General features: G+C 43.4%; 1 protein-coding gene across 1 annotated transcript; it reads left to right on the top strand.

Annotated features, from left to right (window-relative positions):
• The first annotated feature begins 4,112 nt into the window (after positions 1 to 4,112).
• On the top strand, positions 4,113 to 18,349 carry bcat1 (branched chain amino-acid transaminase 1, cytosolic). Its single transcript, XM_072377380.1, has 9 exons — positions 4,113 to 4,307; positions 4,418 to 4,528; positions 4,604 to 4,723; positions 4,822 to 4,982; positions 5,067 to 5,209; positions 9,482 to 9,567; positions 9,675 to 9,815; positions 12,617 to 12,691; positions 18,165 to 18,349. The coding sequence occupies exons 1-9, from the start codon at positions 4,197 to 4,199 to the stop codon at positions 18,201 to 18,203; spliced, it is 987 nt and encodes a 328-aa protein (XP_072233481.1). The 5' UTR covers positions 4,113 to 4,196; the 3' UTR covers positions 18,204 to 18,349.
• The last annotated feature ends 365 nt before the right edge of the window (positions 18,350 to 18,714 follow it).

Raw genomic sequence — 18,714 nt, 5'->3', positions numbered from 1 at the left:
AGGCTCTGCGCTCCAGACACTCAATTAAAAGCTCTGGTTCTGAAAACGAGTCGGCACCCCCTCCCTGTGGCTGCACCAGGAAAAGGAATGATTTTCTGGATGTGTGACGTCACTCTGTGAGTGGGAACCCAGAAACTGTCCAATTATATAATTTCTCTGGATGGTTTTTCCTTGGCTAGAGAGGAAACTAATTCTTTATTATTGGGTTGTTCCACAGAGTCTCTGAAAAGCCTCCAGCTGATCCAAAACCCTGCAGCCAGAGTTCTGATGAGATCTAACAGCAGAGATCATGTTTCTCCAGTTTTAGCTTCTCTTCATTGGCTCCCTGTTAGATTCAGAATAGAATTTAAGGTTCTTCTCCTCACATATAAAGCTCTTAATGACCGAGCTCCATCACATCTTAAAGATCTCACAGTTGGATATTTCCCCAACAGAGCACTTTGCTCTCAGGCTGCAGGTTTCCTTGTGGTTCCCAGAGTTTCTAAAAGCAGAATGGGAGGCAGAGCCTTCAGTTATCAGGCCCCTAAAAGCAGAATGGGAGGCAGAGCCTTCAGTTATCAGGCCCCTAAAAGCAGAATGGGAGGCAGAGCCTTCAGTTATCAGGCCCCTAAAAGCAGAATGGGAGGCAGAGCCTTCAGTTATCAGGCCCCTAAAAGCAGAATGGGAGGCAGAGCCTTCAGTTATCAGGCCCCTAAAAGCAGAACGGGAGGCAGAGCCTTCAGTTATCAGGCCCCTAAAAGCAGAATGGGAGGCAGAGCCTTCAGTTATCAGGCCCCTAAAAGCAGAATGGGAGGCAGAGCCTTCAGTTATCAGGCCCCTAAAACCAGAATGGGAGGCAGAGCCTTCAGTTATCAGGCCCCTCTCTGTGGAACCAGCTGCCAGTTTGGCTTCAGGAAGCAGACACCCTCTCTACCTTTAAGATCAGGCTGAAACTTTCCTTTCTGATAAAGCTTATAGTTAGGGATGGCTCAGGTGAGCCTGAAACATCCCATAGTTCTGCTGCTATAGGCCCAGCCTGCTGGGGGAGCTCCCATGATGCACCTCTCCTCCCTCCATGTACAGATGACATCATTGCTGTCATTAACTTGTGTTTCTCTCTCTCAGCAGGTGTCTCTGGCCTGGTGTTACGCTGCTTGTTGTCCCCTCTTTCCTGTCCTCTCAGCCCCAGCTGGTCCAGGCAGTTGGACCCTTCCTGGTTCTGGTTCTGATGGAGGTTTCTTCCTGGTTCTGGTTCTGATGGAGGTTTCTTCCTGTTAAAAGGGAGTTTTTTCCTCCCCCAGTTACCTCGTGCAGCTCAGGACAGGTTCAGTGCAATCTGTTGGTTTCCTTGGTTAAGCTACTTTTAGTAATTGGCTCTTTATGAATTAAACTAATTTGGAATTGAATGAATCGGACTGAGGTGGCATTTGGTGCTTTATGAATAAAACAACATAAAATCACCTAAAACGATGATTAAAGTGCTCTGGTTCCACAGAAAAAGCTCAGCCGGTAACATCAGATCAATAATATCTTTGATTTAAACCTGATTCCAAACTGAATAAAACAGCTTCATGTTCAGGTCAGCAGCAGGAACCATCAAAATGAGTTGAAATGGATGAATTTAACTGGGTTCTTTAGACTTTTGGTGTCGGCACAACACAATAACAGGACTAGTTTCCACCCAAGAGATCAGTAAGCGGTTTAACTTAAAGGAGCACGACCCGTTTCAGTTCATCTCAGTTCATCTCAGGACCCTCAGCTGACGTCTCTCCTGCTCTGAAGGTAATCTTAAACCTTGAAGATCTTAAATCACTTGTTGGTTGTTGAATATTAGCACAATAGGTTGAGCTACAGTTAAGTAAAGGCAGATTAGTTATATGCTAAATATGCTATGAGGTGTGATATCTCACAGATTCACAGCATCTCAAACCATGACGTAGTTTAAGAACTGCTCAAAATGTTGGATTTGTTTCCAGGGAAGCAGCCACCGTCCAGCACCGATGGCTGATAACAGTCTGCAGAGCTTTAAGGTAAAGAACACACAGCCTGGACTGCACTTACCCTCAGTACCTGCTCCAGGTGTAGCATCTTGATGATTTCTTGGCTGCTGAACAGTTAAAATGTAGAAGATAGTCCAGAACCGCTGCTTTTCCTCATGGTACCAGGAACAGCCCACAGTCTGACGCCTGAAAAGCTGACCTGAAGACACATGTTCAGCAGTGGATTTAACTCAGTTCTCTGCAGCACAGTAAACTCCATTTAGGTGCCATCTTGTTAAGGGGGGGGGGGGGTGATCCCATGTCCACTCTTCCTCCTCTTCCTCCTCTTCCTCCTCGTCCTCCGGTGCAGCCTGCTCAGCAGAATCCACTTTCACAGCTAAGTAGCTGCAGCTTTGCTTGTTTTCTGACCCTGAATGTCTGAGCGGTAGACAGCAGGCTCAGGTGGAGATTAGGGTGGACATGTGCAGACACGCACGTGCACGCACACGTGCACGCGCACGCAGGACGAGTGTTGGCTGTGGTTTCCATGTTTGTGTTCCTCAGTCCCCTTTTGGCTCGTGTCCTGGGAAATGTTTGGTGGCCAAATGCTCATAAACCCCATAAATCACCTGAAAGTGTTTCCCCAGAAGATCGAGCTCCTATGAGTGGGGGTAAACCTTCCTTTTGCTGCTCAATTACACTCCCAAGTTCATATCTATAGTCATGTAATCCCAGCCAGACTCTGTGAGTGATCTATGAGGGACGCAGGAAACAGTGGAAAAGGATTATGGCTCATTCGGAGAAGGGAGAGCGTCACTGTTCGATGCCCGGCCCGCTCTGGGCTCTTCTTACCTGCTGAGAGGTCAGAACAGCTGTGAAATCCAGCTCTGAGAGTCTGTTTGTCAGTGAATTAGAAGGGACACGGGAGATCAAACAGGAAATGAGAGTTTTTGAAAGTTATAACACAAACTACTCGACTGTGAGCGGTTTCTGGCAGCACTGTTCTGTCGAGTAATCTGGGATTCTGCAGCGTAATCTGCAGCAGGAGGGCGGAGCCAAAGGGCCGGTCTAATCCCTGCAGATAACTGACTGCTGTCCAGCTGGAGGTGTCTCTTTAAAGGAGGGATCATGTGCTTTAGTTCTGGAGAACACCAGGAGAGGACAGCACTCCCAGCTGTCTTTCCTCGCTCTCATCTCTCAACCTTCTGCTGCTGCAGCACCAGAGATGCACCGAGGCCTGAGTGTCATCCTCTATTTGTTCTATGAGAAAATCTTATTATGGAAAAAGAAAAGTGAACTTTGAGCATGAAAGACTGACAGAGAACATATGAAATGAAAGAGCTGCCACACGGAGCGGTTCAGACGTTAATCTGGACATAATGTCATTGTTTTTACGCCCTCTGCACGCTTCAGATTGACAGACTGTTGCCTCGGTGTGTTTTTCTGCATTAATGCTGCCTTCACTGACGGTTAAATGAGCCTCATGGCATCACAGATCCTGGCTGCTGACAGCAGCGGCCCGTCCCAGAAGCCTCTGGGCCCAGAGGCCACCTCCTGACAAGCTTAACTGGAGGTTTCTGTTCTGCACAATAATGCTTTAAGTGACTGTTTTTCCCACATTAATCTCTTCAGATATTGATCTGAAGGGTGGAAAGTTGTTTATTCTGAATCTGAAATCTTGTGCACATCTTTGCAAAGCTGATGACTTTCAGCTTGTAAAGGATGAAGTATTTTATCTTTCTTGGATGGAGAATTTATTTCTGTTCTGTTATAACTGATGTTATGATGAATTCAAGCGATTTTAACCTGATTTAACCTCATTTATCTCCCAGTTTTTCTTCTTTTTAAGCCACTGTCTTTAAGCCATAATAGAGACTGGATAGTGTAGTGGTAAGATTGCCACCTGTAAGTCGCCTTGGATAAAAGCATCTGCTAAATGCAGAAACATAAACACTACATGTGAATAACTTCAGCAGGATGAGCTGTGGTCAGCACCATTAATCTCAGTCCAACAGGTAGACGGTGTGAACTGGAGCAGGCTGAGCAGGACCTGGATCTCATTTCTGAAATATTCCGCCAACACAACCCAGACCTGGAAGAATTCTCGGAGCTGAAATGGTGTCTTTACTCTGCTGCTCTGTGCTTTCTCTCCAGGCAGCTGACCTTGCCATCCAGCGGTCCTCTGCTCCACAGACCAAACCCAGTGTTTCTGGCTTCGGGACCGTCTTCACCGACCACATGCTGACCATAGAGTGGAGCGCAGCCGGGGGCTGGCAGGCCCCCCTCATAAAGCCATTAGGGAACCTGTCTCTGCACCCCGCCTGCTCTTCTCTGCATTATGGCATTCAGGTATGAAGCGTCCACTGCCTCCAGCACCGTTTGAACTGTGAGCTCTCAGCATTTTCCCTTCTCCCCAGGTGTTTGAACTGTGAGCTCTCAGCATTTTCCCTTCTCCCCAGCTGTTTGAAGGCCTGAAAGTGTACCGTGGCGACGACGGCCGGCTGCGCCTCTTCAGGCCGATGCTAAACATGAGCCGCATGACGAACTCTGCAAAGAGAGCTTGTTTACCTGTAAGATGGACATGAAGCAGAGAAAATAGGCTGTTGGAAAGCGGCCGGGATCATGACTCCTTCTGTTTTCTGCAGGCCTTTGAGCAGTCAGAGCTGCTGGAGTGTATCAGGAGGCTGGTAGAGGTCGACCAGGACTGGGTGCCTCACTCAGACTCCGCCAGTCTGTACATAAGACCAACCTTCATCAGCACTGAGGTGAGAAAGATCTCAGGCTGCTGCAGTTCTTAGTGGACCTGGAGGGCTTCTAAAAGTTAGATTTTGTGCATTTCTTTGCCTTTATGTGACCGTGACAGGCCACTCTGGGTGTGAAGAAGCCAGCCCGTGCACTGCTGTATGTGATTCTGTGCCAGGCTGGCTCTTACTTCAGCTCTGAGGCCGGAGGCCTCTCCCTGTGGGCCGACCCAAAGTACACCCGGGCCTGGAAGGGAGGAACCGGAGACTGTAAGATGGGCGGGTAGGTGGACACATTAAGACTGTAGCTGTGAGCAGATCTGCCCGTAATAAGCCCTCTGAAGCTGTAAAAGGTGTTTTTCTGCAGGAACTATGGATGCTCTCTGTTTGCCCAGTACGAAGCAGTGGATTATGGGTGTCAACAGGTGCTGTGGCTGTATGGAGAAGACCACCAAATAACTGAGGCAGGGACCATGAACATATTCCTCCACTGGATCAATGAGGATGGAGGTCAGAACATGTCTGTGTGGCACCGTTTGGACCGAAAACACTTACAAATCTGACCTCTGCTGGCAGTAAAGCTTCATTACATTTTACAACGAACAATCTTTCAATTCAGTTCAAGCCGGTTTTAGGCTCTGCCTCCCATTCTGCTTTTAGAAACTCTGAGAAGGAAACCTGCAGCCTGAGAGCAAGGTGCTCTGTTGGGGAAATATCCAACTGTGAGATCTTTAAGATGTGATGGAGCTCGGTCATTAAGAGCTTTATATGTGAGGAGAAGAATCTTAAATTCTATTCTGAGTTTAACAGGGAGCCAATGAAGAGAAGCTAAAACTGGAGAAACATGATCTCTGCTGTTAGATCTCATCAGAACTCTGGCTGCAGCATTTTGGATCAGCTGGAGGCTTTTCAGAGACTCTGTGGGACAGCCCAATAATAAAGAATTACAGTAGTTCAGTCCTGAAGGAACAGATGCAAGGAGCAGCTTCTCTGCATCACTCTGAGACAGGATGTTCCTGATTTTAACAATATTACGAAGGTGAAAGAAGGCAGAAACCTGTTTTATATGTGAGTTAAAGGACAGAAAGAAGGCAGAAACCTGTTTTATATGAGAGTTAAAGGACAGAAAGAAGGCAGAAACCTGTTTTATATGTGAGTTAAAGGACAGAAAGAAGGCAGAAACCTGTTTTATATGAGAGTTAAAGGACAGAAAGAAGGCAGAAACCTGTTTTATATGTGAGTCAGAGGACAGAAAGAAGGCAGAAACCTGTTTTATATGAGAGTTAAAGGACAGAAAGAAGGCAGAAACCTGTTTTATATGTGAGTTAAAGGACAGAAAGAAGGCAGAAACCTGTTTTATATGAGAGTTAAAGGACAGAAAGAAGGCAGAAACCTGTTTTATATGAGAGTTAAAGGACAGAAAGGAGGCAGAAACCTGTTTTATATGTGAGTTAAAGGACAGAAAGAAGGCAGAAACCTGTTTTATATGTGAGTTAACGGACAGAAAGAAGGCAGAAACCTGTTTTATATGTGAGTTAAAGGACAGAAAGAAGGCAGAAACCTGTTTTATATGTGAGTTAAAGGACAGAAAGAAGGCAGAAACCTGTTTTATATGTGAGTTAAAGGACAGAAAGGAGGCAGAAACCTGTTTTATATGAGAGTTAAAGGACAGAAAGGAGGCAGAAACCTATTTTATATGTGAGTTAAAGGACAGAAAGAAGGCAGAAACCTGTTTTATATGAGAGTTAACGGACAGAAAGAAGGCAGAAACCTGTTTTATATGAGAGTTAAAGGACAGAAAGGAGGCAGAAACCTGTTTTATATGAGAGTTAAAGGACAGAAAGAAGGCAGAAACCTGTTTTATATGTGAGTTAACGGACAGAAAGGAGGCAGAAACCTGTTTTATATGTGAGTTAACGGACAGAAAGGAGGCAGAAACCTGTTTTATATGTGAGTTAAAGGACAGAAAGGAGGCAGAAACCTGTTTTATATGAGAGTTAAAGGACAGAAAGAAGGCAGAAACCTGTTTTATATGTGAGTTAAAGGACAGAAAGAAGGCAGAAACCTGTTTTATATGTGAGTTAAAGGACAGAAAGAAGGCAGAAACCTGTTTTATATGTGAGTTAAAGGACAGAAAGAAGGCAGAAACCTGTTTTATATGTGAGTTAAAGGACAGAAAGGAGGCAGAAACCTGTTTTATATGTGAGTTAAAGGACAAAAAGAAGGCAGAAACCTGTTTTATATGTGAGTTAATGGACAGAAAGAAGGCAGAAACCTGTTTTATATGTGAGTTAAAGGACAGAAAGAAGGCAGAAACCTGTTTTATATGAGAGTTAATGGACAGAAAGAAGGCAGAAACCTGTTTTATATGTGAGTTAAAGGACAGAAAGAAGGCAGAAACCTGTTTTATATGAGAGTTAAAGGACAGAAAGAAGGCAGAAACCTGTTTTATATGTGAGTTAAAGGACAGAAAGGAGGCAGAAACCTGTTTTATATGTGAGTTAAAGGACAGAAAGAAGGCAGAAACCTGTTTTATATGTGAGTTAAAGGACAGAAAGAAGGCAGAAACCTGTTTTATATGTGAGTTAAAGGACAGAAAGAAGGCAGAAACCTGTTTTATATGAGAGTTAATGGACAGAAAGAAGGCAGAAACCTGTTTTATATGTGAGTTAAAGGACAGAAAGAAGGCAGAAACCTGTTTTATATGAGAGTTAAAGGACAGAAAGAAGGCAGAAACCTGTTTTATATGTGAGTTAAAGGACAGAAAGAAGGCAGAAACCTGTTTTATATGTGAGTTAAAGGACAGAAAGAAGGCAGAAACCTGTTTTATATGTGAGTTAAAGGACAGAAAGAAGGCAGAAACCTGTTTTATATGTGAGTTAAAGGACAGAAAGAAGGCAGAAACCTGTTTTATATGTGAGTTAAAGGACAGAAAGAAGGCAGAAACCTGTTTTATATGTGAGTTAAAGGACAGAAAGGAGGCAGAAACCTGTTTTATATGAGAGTTAAAGGACAGAAAGGAGGCAGAAACCTATTTTATATGTGAGTTAAAGGACAGAAAGAAGGCAGAAACCTGTTTTATATGAGAGTTAACGGACAGAAAGAAGGCAGAAACCTGTTTTATATGAGAGTTAAAGGACAGAAAGGAGGCAGAAACCTGTTTTATATGAGAGTTAAAGGACAGAAAGAAGGCAGAAACCTGTTTTATATGTGAGTTAAAGGACAGAAAGGAGGCAGAAACCTGTTTTATATGTGAGTTAAAGGACAGAAAGAAGGCAGAAACCTGTTTTATATGTGAGTTAAAGGACAGAAAGAAGGCAGAAACCTGTTTTATATGTGAGTTAAAGGACAGAAAGAAGGCAGAAACCTGTTTTATATGAGAGTTAATGGACAGAAAGAAGGCAGAAACCTGTTTTATATGTGAGTTAAAGGACAGAAAGAAGGCAGAAACCTGTTTTATATGAGAGTTAAAGGACAGAAAGAAGGCAGAAACCTGTTTTATATGTGAGTTAAAGGACAGAAAGAAGGCAGAAACCTGTTTTATATGTGAGTTAAAGGACAGAAAGAAGGCAGAAACCTGTTTTATATGTGAGTTAAAGGACAGAAAGAAGGCAGAAACCTGTTTTATATGTTAGTTAAAGGACAGAAAGAAGGCAGAAACCTGTTTTATATGTGAGTTAAAGGACAGAAAGGAGGCAGAAACCTGTTTTATATGTGAGTTAAAGGACAGAAAGAAGGCAGAAACCTGTTTTATATGTGAGTTAAAGGACAGAAAGAAGGCAGAAACCTGTTTTATATGTGAGTTAAAGGACAAAAAGAAGGCAGAAACCTGTTTTATATGTGAGTTAAAGGACAGAAAGAAGGCAGAAACCTGTTTTATATGAGAGTTAATGGACAGAAAGAAGGCAGAAACCTGTTTTATATGAGAGTTAATGGACAGAAAGAAGGCAGAAACCTGTTTTATATGTGAGTTAAAGGACAGAAAGAAGGCAGAAACCTGTTTTATATGTGAGTTAAAGGACAGAAAGGAGGCAGAAACCTGTTTTATATGTGAGTTAAAGGACAGAAAGAAGGCAGAAACCTGTTTTATATGTGAGTTAAAGGACAGAAAGAAGGCAGAAACCTGTTTTATATGTGAGTTAAAGGACAAAAAGAAGGCAGAAACCTGTTTTATATGTGAGTTAAAGGACAGAAAGAAGGCAGAAACCTGTTTTATATGAGAGTTAATGGACAGAAAGAAGGCAGAAACCTGTTTTATATGTGAGTTAAAGGACAGAAAGAAGGCAGAAACCTGTTTTATATGTGAGTTAAAGGACAGAAAGAAGGCAGAAACCTGTTTTATATGAGAGTTAAAGGACAGAAAGAAGGCAGCAACCTGTTTTATATGTGAGTTAAAGGACAGAAAGAAGGCAGAAACCTGTTTTATATGTGAGTTAAAGGACAGAAAGAAGGCAGAAACCTGTTTTATATGTGAGTTAAAGGACAGAAAGAAGGCAGAAACCTGTTTTATATGTGAGTTAAAGGACAGAAAGAAGGCAGAAACCTGTTTTATATGTGAGTTAAAGGACAGAAAGAAGGCAGAAACCTGTTTTATATGAGACTTAAAGGACAGAAAGAAGGCAGCAACCTGTTTTATATGTGAGTTAAAGGACAGAAAGAAGGCAGAAACCTGTTTTATATGAGACTTAAAGGACAGAAAGAAGGCAGAAACCTGTTTTATATGAGAGTTAAAGGACAGATCCTGGTCAGAAATAACTCCATGATGATAAATGTTTTTACCAGAGGAGGAGCTGGCAACTCCACCACTGGATGGCATCATCCTCCCAGGTGTCACCCGGCAGAGCATCCTGGAACTAACCAGAAGCTGGGTAAGAGCTGGTTACGCCTTAATCTCGTCTCACAGCTGATCAGACAAACCTGCTCACTCAGCATCAGTGACACAAGCTTCAAAACCTGCACATTTGTGTCTTCTAAGGGCGAGTTTAAAGTGACAGAGCGCCACCTCACCATGGGCCAGCTGTGCTTTGCTCTGCAGCAGCAGCGTCTCACAGAGATGTTTGGCTCCGGCACCGCCTGCATGATCTGCCCCGTCGGACACGTCGTCTACCAGGGAAAGGTAATAAGCACACAAACTCAGGCTCTTTGCACAAATGGGTGACAAATTAACGGGAAAACATGAGCTTTTAAACCCTTCTCTGAAGAGATCTGATGGCTCACTGATGCAGCTTCTGTTTATCCCATGATGGCACATTTTCATCCTGATGGGAGCCGTTTCCTCCAGATTTATGAAGCCCCCATTCATATGAGAGGGATCAGTGAATGCTCTGATAAACTCAAACACAGGCCTTCATGTGATACAACGCTTACTAAGACTCTTTAAGTTGTTTATTGCCTTCATTTGACCTGTTTGTCCACTAATATTAAGCAAATTCAGCCCTTTTAGATCAGATTTGTCTGTTTAACTTTGACTGTATTTAAGATTTGATGCCAGCAGCATGCATGTGGGAAATAAAGAAAGAAAAGTTAATATAATATGGAAATAACCATCTCCAAGCAGCAGGTTACCTGCTGACAGGTGAGGGTGTCAGGATTGGGTATAAAAGCAGCTTCCACCAAAGGTTCAGTCTCTCCAACAAGGATGGGTCGTGGCTCACCGCTTTGGGCCAAACTCCATCAGAGAATCATCAATAAGTTCAGGAAATATTCCTCAGAGTCAGACTGTAAAGAACTTTGGTCTTTCAGCATCTACAGAGCAGAATATTGGGAACAGATTCAGGGAGTCTGGGGAAATCTCAGTGTGGAAAGTTGCTGTGAAACTCACCCACGGCTGCTCAGATGTGTGTTTTATTACTTTGGTTTCAAACTTTAATTTGCTTTAAACGCCAACAACGAGATAAAAACCCTCAGAAACACAGTTAAAACAGTTAAAACAGTAAAAAACAATCAAAAATCAGCCCCAGAGTCAGACACAGCAGCAAGAAAAGTGTCACAGGAAGTGAAGAAGAAGAGAAGGAAGACAACAGGAAGTGAAGAAGAAGAGAAGGAAGACAACAGGAAGTGAAGAAGAAGAGAAGGAAGACAGCAGGAAGTGAAGAAGAAGAGAAGGAAGACAGCAGGAAGTGAAGAAGAAGAGAAGGAAGACAACAGGAAGTGAAGAAGAAGAGAAGGAAGACAACAGGAAGTGAAGAAGAAGAGAAGGAAGACAGCAGGAAGTGAAGAAGAAGAGAAGGAAGACAGCAGGAAGTGAAGAAGAAGAGAAGGAAGACAACAGGAAGTGAAGAAGAAGAGAAGGAAGACAAGAATAAACATCAGATGCTGGAGAGATCAGAGGAAAAGACACAGATGCAGAAAGAAAGAATTCTTTCTTCTAACATAAGCTGGAACCTTATCGTCTGTTAGCTCCAGTTTTATCTAATTTCACTCAGAAATCTAGTTTTCAGCCTTTCAAAATGTTCTTTACAATCTCACACTGACACATATCGAATGAGAGAAAAACATTTTATCCTCCTGTTTTGTCTTTTCTGAGCAGGTTTAAGCTGCTTCACTGACCAATTTTTATGTATTTGGAATATCAAAATAAATCTAGTTTAATGCAGCAAAACACTCTAAAAGCTGCTGTAGAGTCAAAGAAAGGCAGAAAGTTTATAGAATCTACAGCAACAGCTGTAAGTTGTTTATTGCCTTCATTTGACCTGTTTGTCCACTAATATCAAGCAAATTCAGCCCTTTTAGAGCAGATTTGTCTGTTTAACTTTGACTGTATTTAAGATTTGATGCCAGCAGCATGCATGTGGGAAATAAAGACAGAAAGGTTAATATAATATGGAAATAACCATCTCCAACCAGCAGGTTACCTGCTGACAGGTGAGGGTGTCAGGATTGGGTATAAAAGCAGCTTCCACCAAAGGTTCAGTCTCTCCAACAAGGATGGGTCGTGGCTCACCGCTTTGGGCCAAACTCCATCAGAGAATCATCAATAAGTTCAGGAAATATTCCTCAGAGTCAGACTGTAAAGAACTTTGGTCTTTCAGCATCTACAGAGCAGAATATTGGGAACAGATTCAGGGAGTCTGGGGAAGTCTCAGTGTGGAAAGATGCTGTGAAACTCACCCATGGCTGCTCAGATGTGTGTTTTATTACTTTGGTTTCAAACTTTAATTTGCTTTAAACGCCAACAACGAGATAAAAACCCTCAGAAACACAGTTAAAACAGTTAAAACAGTAAAAAACAATCAAAAATCAGCCCCAGAGTCAGACACAGCAGCAAGAAAAGTGTCACAGGAAGTGAAGAAGAAGAGCAATCGGTTCCCAAATCATGAAAAGCTCCTGCAACACGACAGAAAACATGAAAACATGTCACAGCTGAGTGCTGCTGGAATATCTCACATACAATGGATTTATTTCATCATGTGTCTGAGGCTTTAAGACAATTACAAAGTTTTTGAATCTTAAAAAGTTTCTGTTCTTAAATTAGCTTTTTTTATTAATAACTCAGCAGCTTCCTCTTGCTGAGGAGCAGTTTAACTTCCTTTCTTTCTTTATTTGAGACTTAAATAAGCAGATAAATACATGATAAAGGATCTGTTTACCGTTTCTGCTTCCAGATCATTTGAAGAAAGTTGGACTTTTTTATCTAAATTACACAATAAAAACATTCGTCTCTACTTGATTAACTTGAAAATATTCCACTTTAACACAAAGTAGCTGAACAGTTTGTTATAAACCTTCTTTATAACCTTGATTAATGATGCCAATATTCTCTTGTGACCACACGGGCAGCTGTTATTTCTTTAAAGGGCAGGCAGAGCCCTGTGGCCCCTTGTTTTAACTACTAATGAGCTTACATAATATTCTTCTAACTTATTTCTTTTGGGAGGTTCGTAACGAGGATTAAATTATTCAAATTGTGTGTTTTAGAACCTGCATATTCCCTGTCAGGATAATCCCTCACAGCTGACTTCACGGATTGCAAAAGAACTGACAGATATACAGGTTGGTGCACGCTCACATGCACACACACATGCACACAAAGTGATAGCTCCACACGTTTGCCTCAGCTGAGCAGCAGCTGGTTGAACATCTGTGGTCTTTACACCACCGTCACCTTCAGGATTCAGCTTCCTCAGACTGAAATGTTCCGAAGTCCTGTTGGAAGTGAAGGTGAAGTCCTGTTGGAAGTGAAGGTGAAGTCCTGTTGGAAGGGAAGGTGAAGTCCTGTTGGAAGGTGAAGTCCTGTTGGAAGTGAAGGTGAAGTCCTGTTGAAGTGAAGGTGAAGTCCTGTTGGAAGTGAAGGTGAAGTCCTGTTGGAAGGGAAGGTGAAGTCCTGTTGGAGGTGAAGTCCTGTTGAAGTGAAGGTGAAGTCCTGTTGAAGTGAAGGTGAAGTCCTGTTGAAGTGAAGGTGAAGTCCTGTTGGAAGTGAAGGTGAAGTCCTGTTGGAAGTGAAGGTGAAGTCCTGTTGGAAGGGAAGGTGAAGTCCTGTTGGAAGGTGAAGTCCTGTTGGAAGGTGAAGTCCTGTTGAAGTGAAGGTGAAGTCCTGTTGGAAGTGAAGGTGAAGTCCTGTTGGAAGTGAAGTCCTGTTGAAGTGAAGATGAAGTCCTGTTGAAGTGAAGGTGAAGTCCTGTTGGAAGTGAAGGTGAAGTCCTGTTGGAAGTGAAGGTGAAGTCCTGTTGGAAGGGAAGGTGAAGTCCTGTTGGAAGGGAAGGTGAAGTCCTGTTGGAAGGTGAAGTCCTGTTGAAGTGAAGGTGAAGTCCTGTTGGAAGTGAAGGTGAAGTCCTGTTGAAGTGAAGGTGAAGTCCTGTTGGAAGTGAAGGTGAAGTCCTGTTGGAAGTGAAGGTGAAGTCCTGTTGGAAGGGAAGGTGAAGTCCTGTTGGAAGGGAAGGTGAAGTCCTGTTGGAAGTGAAGGTGAAGTCCTGTTGGAAGGTGAAGTCCTGTTGAAGTGAAGGTGAAGTCCTGTTGAAGTGAAGGTGAAGTCCTGTTGGAAGTGAAGGTGAAGTCCTGTTGGAAGTGAAGGTGAAGTCCTGTTGGAAGGGAAGGTGAAGTCCTGTTGGAAGGGAAGGTGAAGTCCTGTTGGAAGGTGAAGTCCTGTTGGAAGGTGAAGTCCTGTTGAAGTGAAGGTGAAGTCCTGTTGGAAGTGAAGGTGAAGTCCTGTTGAAGTGAAGGTGAAGTCCTGTTGAAGTGAAGGTGAAGTCCTGTTGAAGTGAAGGTGAAGTCCTGTTGGAAGTGAAGGTGAAGTCCTGTTGAAGTGAAGGTGAAGTCCTGTTGAAGTGAAGGTGAAGTCCTGTTGGAAGGTGAAGGTGAAGTCCTGTTGGAAGTGAAGGTGAAGTCCTGTTGGAAGGGAAGGTGAAGTCCTGTTGGAAGGTGAAGGTGAAGTCCTGTTGGAAGGTGAAGTCCTGTTGAAGTGAAGGTGAAGTCCTGTTGGAAGTGAAGGTGAAGTCCTGTTGGAAGTGAAGGTGAAGTCCTGTTGGAAGTGAAGGTGAAGTCCTGTTGGAAGTGAAGGTGAAGTCCTGTTGGAAGGGAAGGTGAAGTCCTGTTGGAAGGGAAGGTGAAGTCCTGTTGGAAGGTGAAGTCCTGTTGAAGTGAAGGTGAAGTCCTGTTGAAGTGAAGTCCTGTTGGAAGTGAAGGTGAAGTCCTGTTGGAAGTGAAGGTGAAGTCCTGTTGGAAGGGAAGGTGAAGTCCTGTTGGAAGGTGAAGTCCTGTTGGAAGTGAAGGTGAAGTCCTGTTGGAAGGTGAAGTCCTGTTGAAGTGAAGGTGAAGTCCTGTTGGAAGTGAAGGTGAAGTCCTGTTGGAAGGTGAAGTCCTGTTGGAAGGTGAAGTCCTGTTGAAGTGAAGGTGAAGTCCTGTTGGAAGTGAAGGTGAAGTCCTGTTGAAGTGAAGGTGAAGTCCTGTTGAAGTGAAGGTGAAGTCCTGTTGAAGTGAAGGTGAAGTCCTGTTGGAAGTGAAGGTGAAGTCCTGTTGAAGTGAAGGTGAAGTCCTGTTGAAGTGAAGGTGAAGTCCTGTTGGAAGGTGAAGGTGAAGTCCTGTTGGAAGTGAAGGTGAAGTCCTGTTGGAAGGGAAGGTGAAGTCCTGTTGGAAGGTGAAGGTGAAGTCCTGTTGGAAGGTGAAGTCCTGTTGAAGTGAAGGTGAAGTCCTGTTGGAAGTGAAGGTGAAGTCCTGTTGAAGTGAAGGTGAAGTCCTGTTGAAGTGAAGGTGAAGTCCTGTTGAAGTGAAGGTGAAGTCCTGTTGGAAGTGAAGGTGAAGTCCTGTTGGAAGTGAAGGTGAAGTCCTGTTGAAGTGAAGGTGAAGTCCTGTTGAAGTGAAGGTGAAGTCCTGTTGGAAGGTGAAGGTGAAGTCCTGTTGGAAGGTGAAGTCCTGTTGAAGTGAAGGTGAAGTCCTGTTGGAAGTGAAGGTGAAGTCCTGTTGAAGTGAAGGTGAAGTCCTGTTGAAGTGAAGGTGAAGTCCTGTTGAAGTGAAGGTGAAGTCCTGTTGAAGTGAAGGTGAAGTCCTGTTGAAGTGAAGGTGAAGTCCTGTTGAAGTGAAGGTGAAGTCCTGTTGGAAGGTGAAGGTGAAGTCCTGTTGAAGTGAAGGTGAAGTCCTGTTGGAAGGTGAAGGTGAAGTCCTGTTGAAGTGAAGGTGAAGTCCTGTTGGAAGTGAAGGTGAAGTCCTGTTGAAGTGAAGGTGAAGTCCTGTTGAAGTGAAGGTGAAGTCCTGTTGAAGTGAAGGTGAAGTCCTGTTGGAAGTCCTGAGCTAAAACCATGATGCACAGAGCAGGCTGCACGGAGAAAAGCCCTGAAACCAAAGTAAATATCTCTAACTTGAATGATAAATAGAGCTGATAAAAGCCAACACCTGAGCAGTACCGCCTCCCACATACGAACTTATCCCTGATTGCATTACAGCTCAGTTATCTGAGTGGTTATTATGTTACTCAATTAAACAGAATTATCGAGTTATTCCTTTCTGAATAAAACCCAATTGGTGCTTATTTATTGCACTTACTGTGTACATCAATAAGTGAGATGTGTTATTAAGGAGTGAGTAATGACTCGGTAACTTAATCCCTCACCAGCAGGCTCAGCTGTGCAGGTTTACACAGATTCAGCTGAAGGCCTGATTTTTGTTCATAACTGTGTTAAGTGTGGCTGACTTTCTGTTACTGCGGTGTGCAGCGAGCCTATTTGTCAGCATATGAGTCTGAACGTTATTTTCTCACGTTCCCTGGGAACCACACATGGACGGATGAGCCGATGCTGAGCTGTGAAAACCAAGAAGAGTGAAACTCAGAGAGCTTATTAAGGATGAGGCAGCTGGGAACTCAAGTAAATGGAAAGAAATGACCGAAACCAAACTTTAAATGAGACATAAGGAGACATTTATCATTCATGAGATGAGGCAGGCATCTTTGAGCTTAATGTTACGTCCTGTTTGACCTGTAAAGATCAACTGTTGAGGCATGACATTAATGTAAAGTAGGTTTTTCAGACTGATAGTTTACCGTTAAAATGACTTTATTACATAAAGACGTCAGACTGTTCGGCTTCCTTCAACTCTTTTCAGGTTGGTTGGTTTTATGCTGTGTTGCATCCTCACATCATTCCATGCTACATTCTTATTTGTTGGTTTGTGGACGTGGGTTTTAGCAGCTTACACACTGCAGGATGATTATTAGACACATCTGTCCCTGTCCTGGCTGTCTTTGGAGTCCTTCTCTTCCTGAACAGGAAGAAAAACTCTGTTTTTAGCATCACAGCCAGAAGTCTCCAGTGCACGGCTTTAAACCTACATTCTCTCAAATGGCCACTAGAGGGCGACATCTCTTTTTTAATGGCAGGAGTCATTTGTGTCGAGCAGCCTCTCCTTATGACTTGTGGGAAGGTGCAAACGGATCTTTCAGCATTGCCAGCTTCCTTCACACCTTAACCAGTCAAACTGGATGTGGGAGAAGTTGGTTTTGAACAGAGTTGGATGATTGAACTGCAGGTTGCAGCCGGACATATTTGGAATTCTCTGAGAAAAACAAGTTTAAAACTATTCAACTCGTGTTTAATACGGCATCTTTTTACTAAATGATAAGACTAAGTAAGATTTTCAAGGTTTTCTGTGGTTCTCAGTCAGATCACTCGTCCAAAACTCCATGTTTAGGGACCAGAGCCGACAAACAGGTGATGCCATCGTGGTTACATCGATGCCTTGAATGTAGTCAGCCTCAGACAGAAGTCTTAAGGACGTTGGACCAAGGAGTTCAGTGCAAAACAAAAAGAAAGACCCGAGGCCTTGCAGGAGAGTGGAACCGCTGGGTCAGCAGTCTGCAGGCTTCACACTTCTTTTTGGCTTCATAGACACGCTGAGATATGTCGAGATCATCAGCACGAATTTTACTGGAAGTTTGGGTTCATTTAGCTTCGGATGCTGCAGTATCCGGTTGGTTTTTCCACCTTCTTGATCTCAGTAATAAGCTGTGCACTCTTTGACTTGTTTATGTGCTTATCTCTTTCTCTCTTCTTGTCTTGACTTTCTGTGCTCTCCATATTATTTCCTTTTTTCTATTTTCTCTGTCTTAGGCAGGAAATTAGCATATCTACTCTGGTAATCACGCACGACTTGTATGCATGCCTGATCAAGTATGTGCTATGAATGCAACAGCCTCAAAAGCGATAACATCCTCCTTTGTCCAGAGCTGCAGAGAGCGCCAGTCGCCGGCCTGATGTAGGAGCATGGAGAGCTGGAGATAGGCCCAAGACAAGCTCCTGAATCCTCTCATTAAGCTCGTTGTAATTGCACAAACCCAATTATTGCCTCAGCCTTTTGTGATCTTCAAAGCCAAGATGCTGCAAATGAAGCCTTGAACAAGTGGGAGAGGAGGAGGGAGAAGATTTGAGGGGGGTGGGGTGGGGGGGGGGCAGCAAAGCTTAATGAACAATAAAATCGACAAAACGCTGGAAAACGCTGCGCTCCTTCTGCAGCGCTGTTAAATCTGTTGACATTTCATTTGTGGGAAAGCAGTACAGTGCCTCCTCTCTCCTGAAGACAACACTGTGCAACAAACAAACGAGTGGTCTGAGGCAGCAGATGAAAGATGGGTTTACTAAGTCGCCCTGCTGTTCCTCTTTCAAGTTAATTAGAAATCACATTCTTTTGTTTCCCCTTCGCAGGCGTTTATTTACTTTCTCACTTCGACCATTAGAACAAATTTGCAACATGAGACGCAAATAATTGGATTTGTCTCTGCGGCTGTCACGGATTGGGGAGCATTTTGTTTTGATTTTTATTATAGTTCCTGTTTCTCTGTTGTGTTCGGTTCTGCTGCTGACTCCAGTTTGCTCACGGATATTTGAGTTTATTTTTTCATTTGTGTTTTGTTCGCAATTAAGCAGAGGCAAGCGGGAGAAGTTTAGTGCTTAGTTGGGCGAGATTGTTGCTTTTTTTTTTTGCTTTATTGCTTTGGAAGAAATATTGTCAGTAACCTTTTCAAACCTTTTGTTTTTTACAGTGCGGCCGGTCACCCAGCGACTGGACCTTCCTGGTGTAGGAGGGATGAAGGAGCCTGGACCGACCATGATTCAGTGCGACAAAACAGCCACACATGTGGTAACAAGCAAGCAATTTGTGCAATATTTGGACTAAATATGCAGGAGAACACAGATTTACTCTTTTCAAAAGCTAAATTAAAGACAAATGCACAACTGTCCAAAGTATACTTACCAGAAGTCGGCTGATGTCTCATGCAACACCGCACAATAACTTACAGCAACTCTGTAACCTGACTGCTTATCCTACTTTTTGCTTGCTTTTGCAACCAAAATGCAGGGGTGAGCTGAGGCTCATATGAGGTGAAACAGTTTCATAATCCTAATGTAAAGCTGCTGGGAACTGATGTGAAGTTCTGGGTCTGGTTCTTACATCCAAAAAACATGCTCTGAAGAGTATTTTAGGGGCCTCTGCAGGGGGGAAGCTGTAGCTAGGTGTTAGCTTAGCATGAAGCGAGCTAGCTTGGCTCTGTCGGCCTAAAAATGATGCAGTCTCTCCACAGATTGCTTTTT

Source organism: Leuresthes tenuis, unplaced genomic scaffold (genome assembly GCF_036924035.1).
Source record: "Leuresthes tenuis unplaced genomic scaffold, fLeuTen1.0.hap1 SCAF_23, whole genome shotgun sequence".
Classification (NCBI taxonomy): Eukaryota; Metazoa; Chordata; class Actinopteri; order Atheriniformes; family Atherinopsidae; genus Leuresthes; species Leuresthes tenuis.
This window is presented reverse-complemented; position numbering and strand designations above follow the sequence as displayed.

Coding starts and splice junctions, on each gene's coding strand:
- bcat1 (XM_072377380.1), top strand. CDS start 4,197: ATGCTGACCATAGAGTGGAGCGCAGCCGGGGGCTGGCAGGCCCCCCTC. Junction 9,816..12,616: donor ACGTCGTCTACCAGGGAAAG/GTAATAAGCACA, acceptor TGTGTGTTTTAG/AACCTGCATATTCCCTGTCA. Junction 12,692..18,164: donor AAGAACTGACAGATATACAG/GTTGGTGCACGC, acceptor TGTTTTTTACAG/TGCGGCCGGTCACCCAGCGA.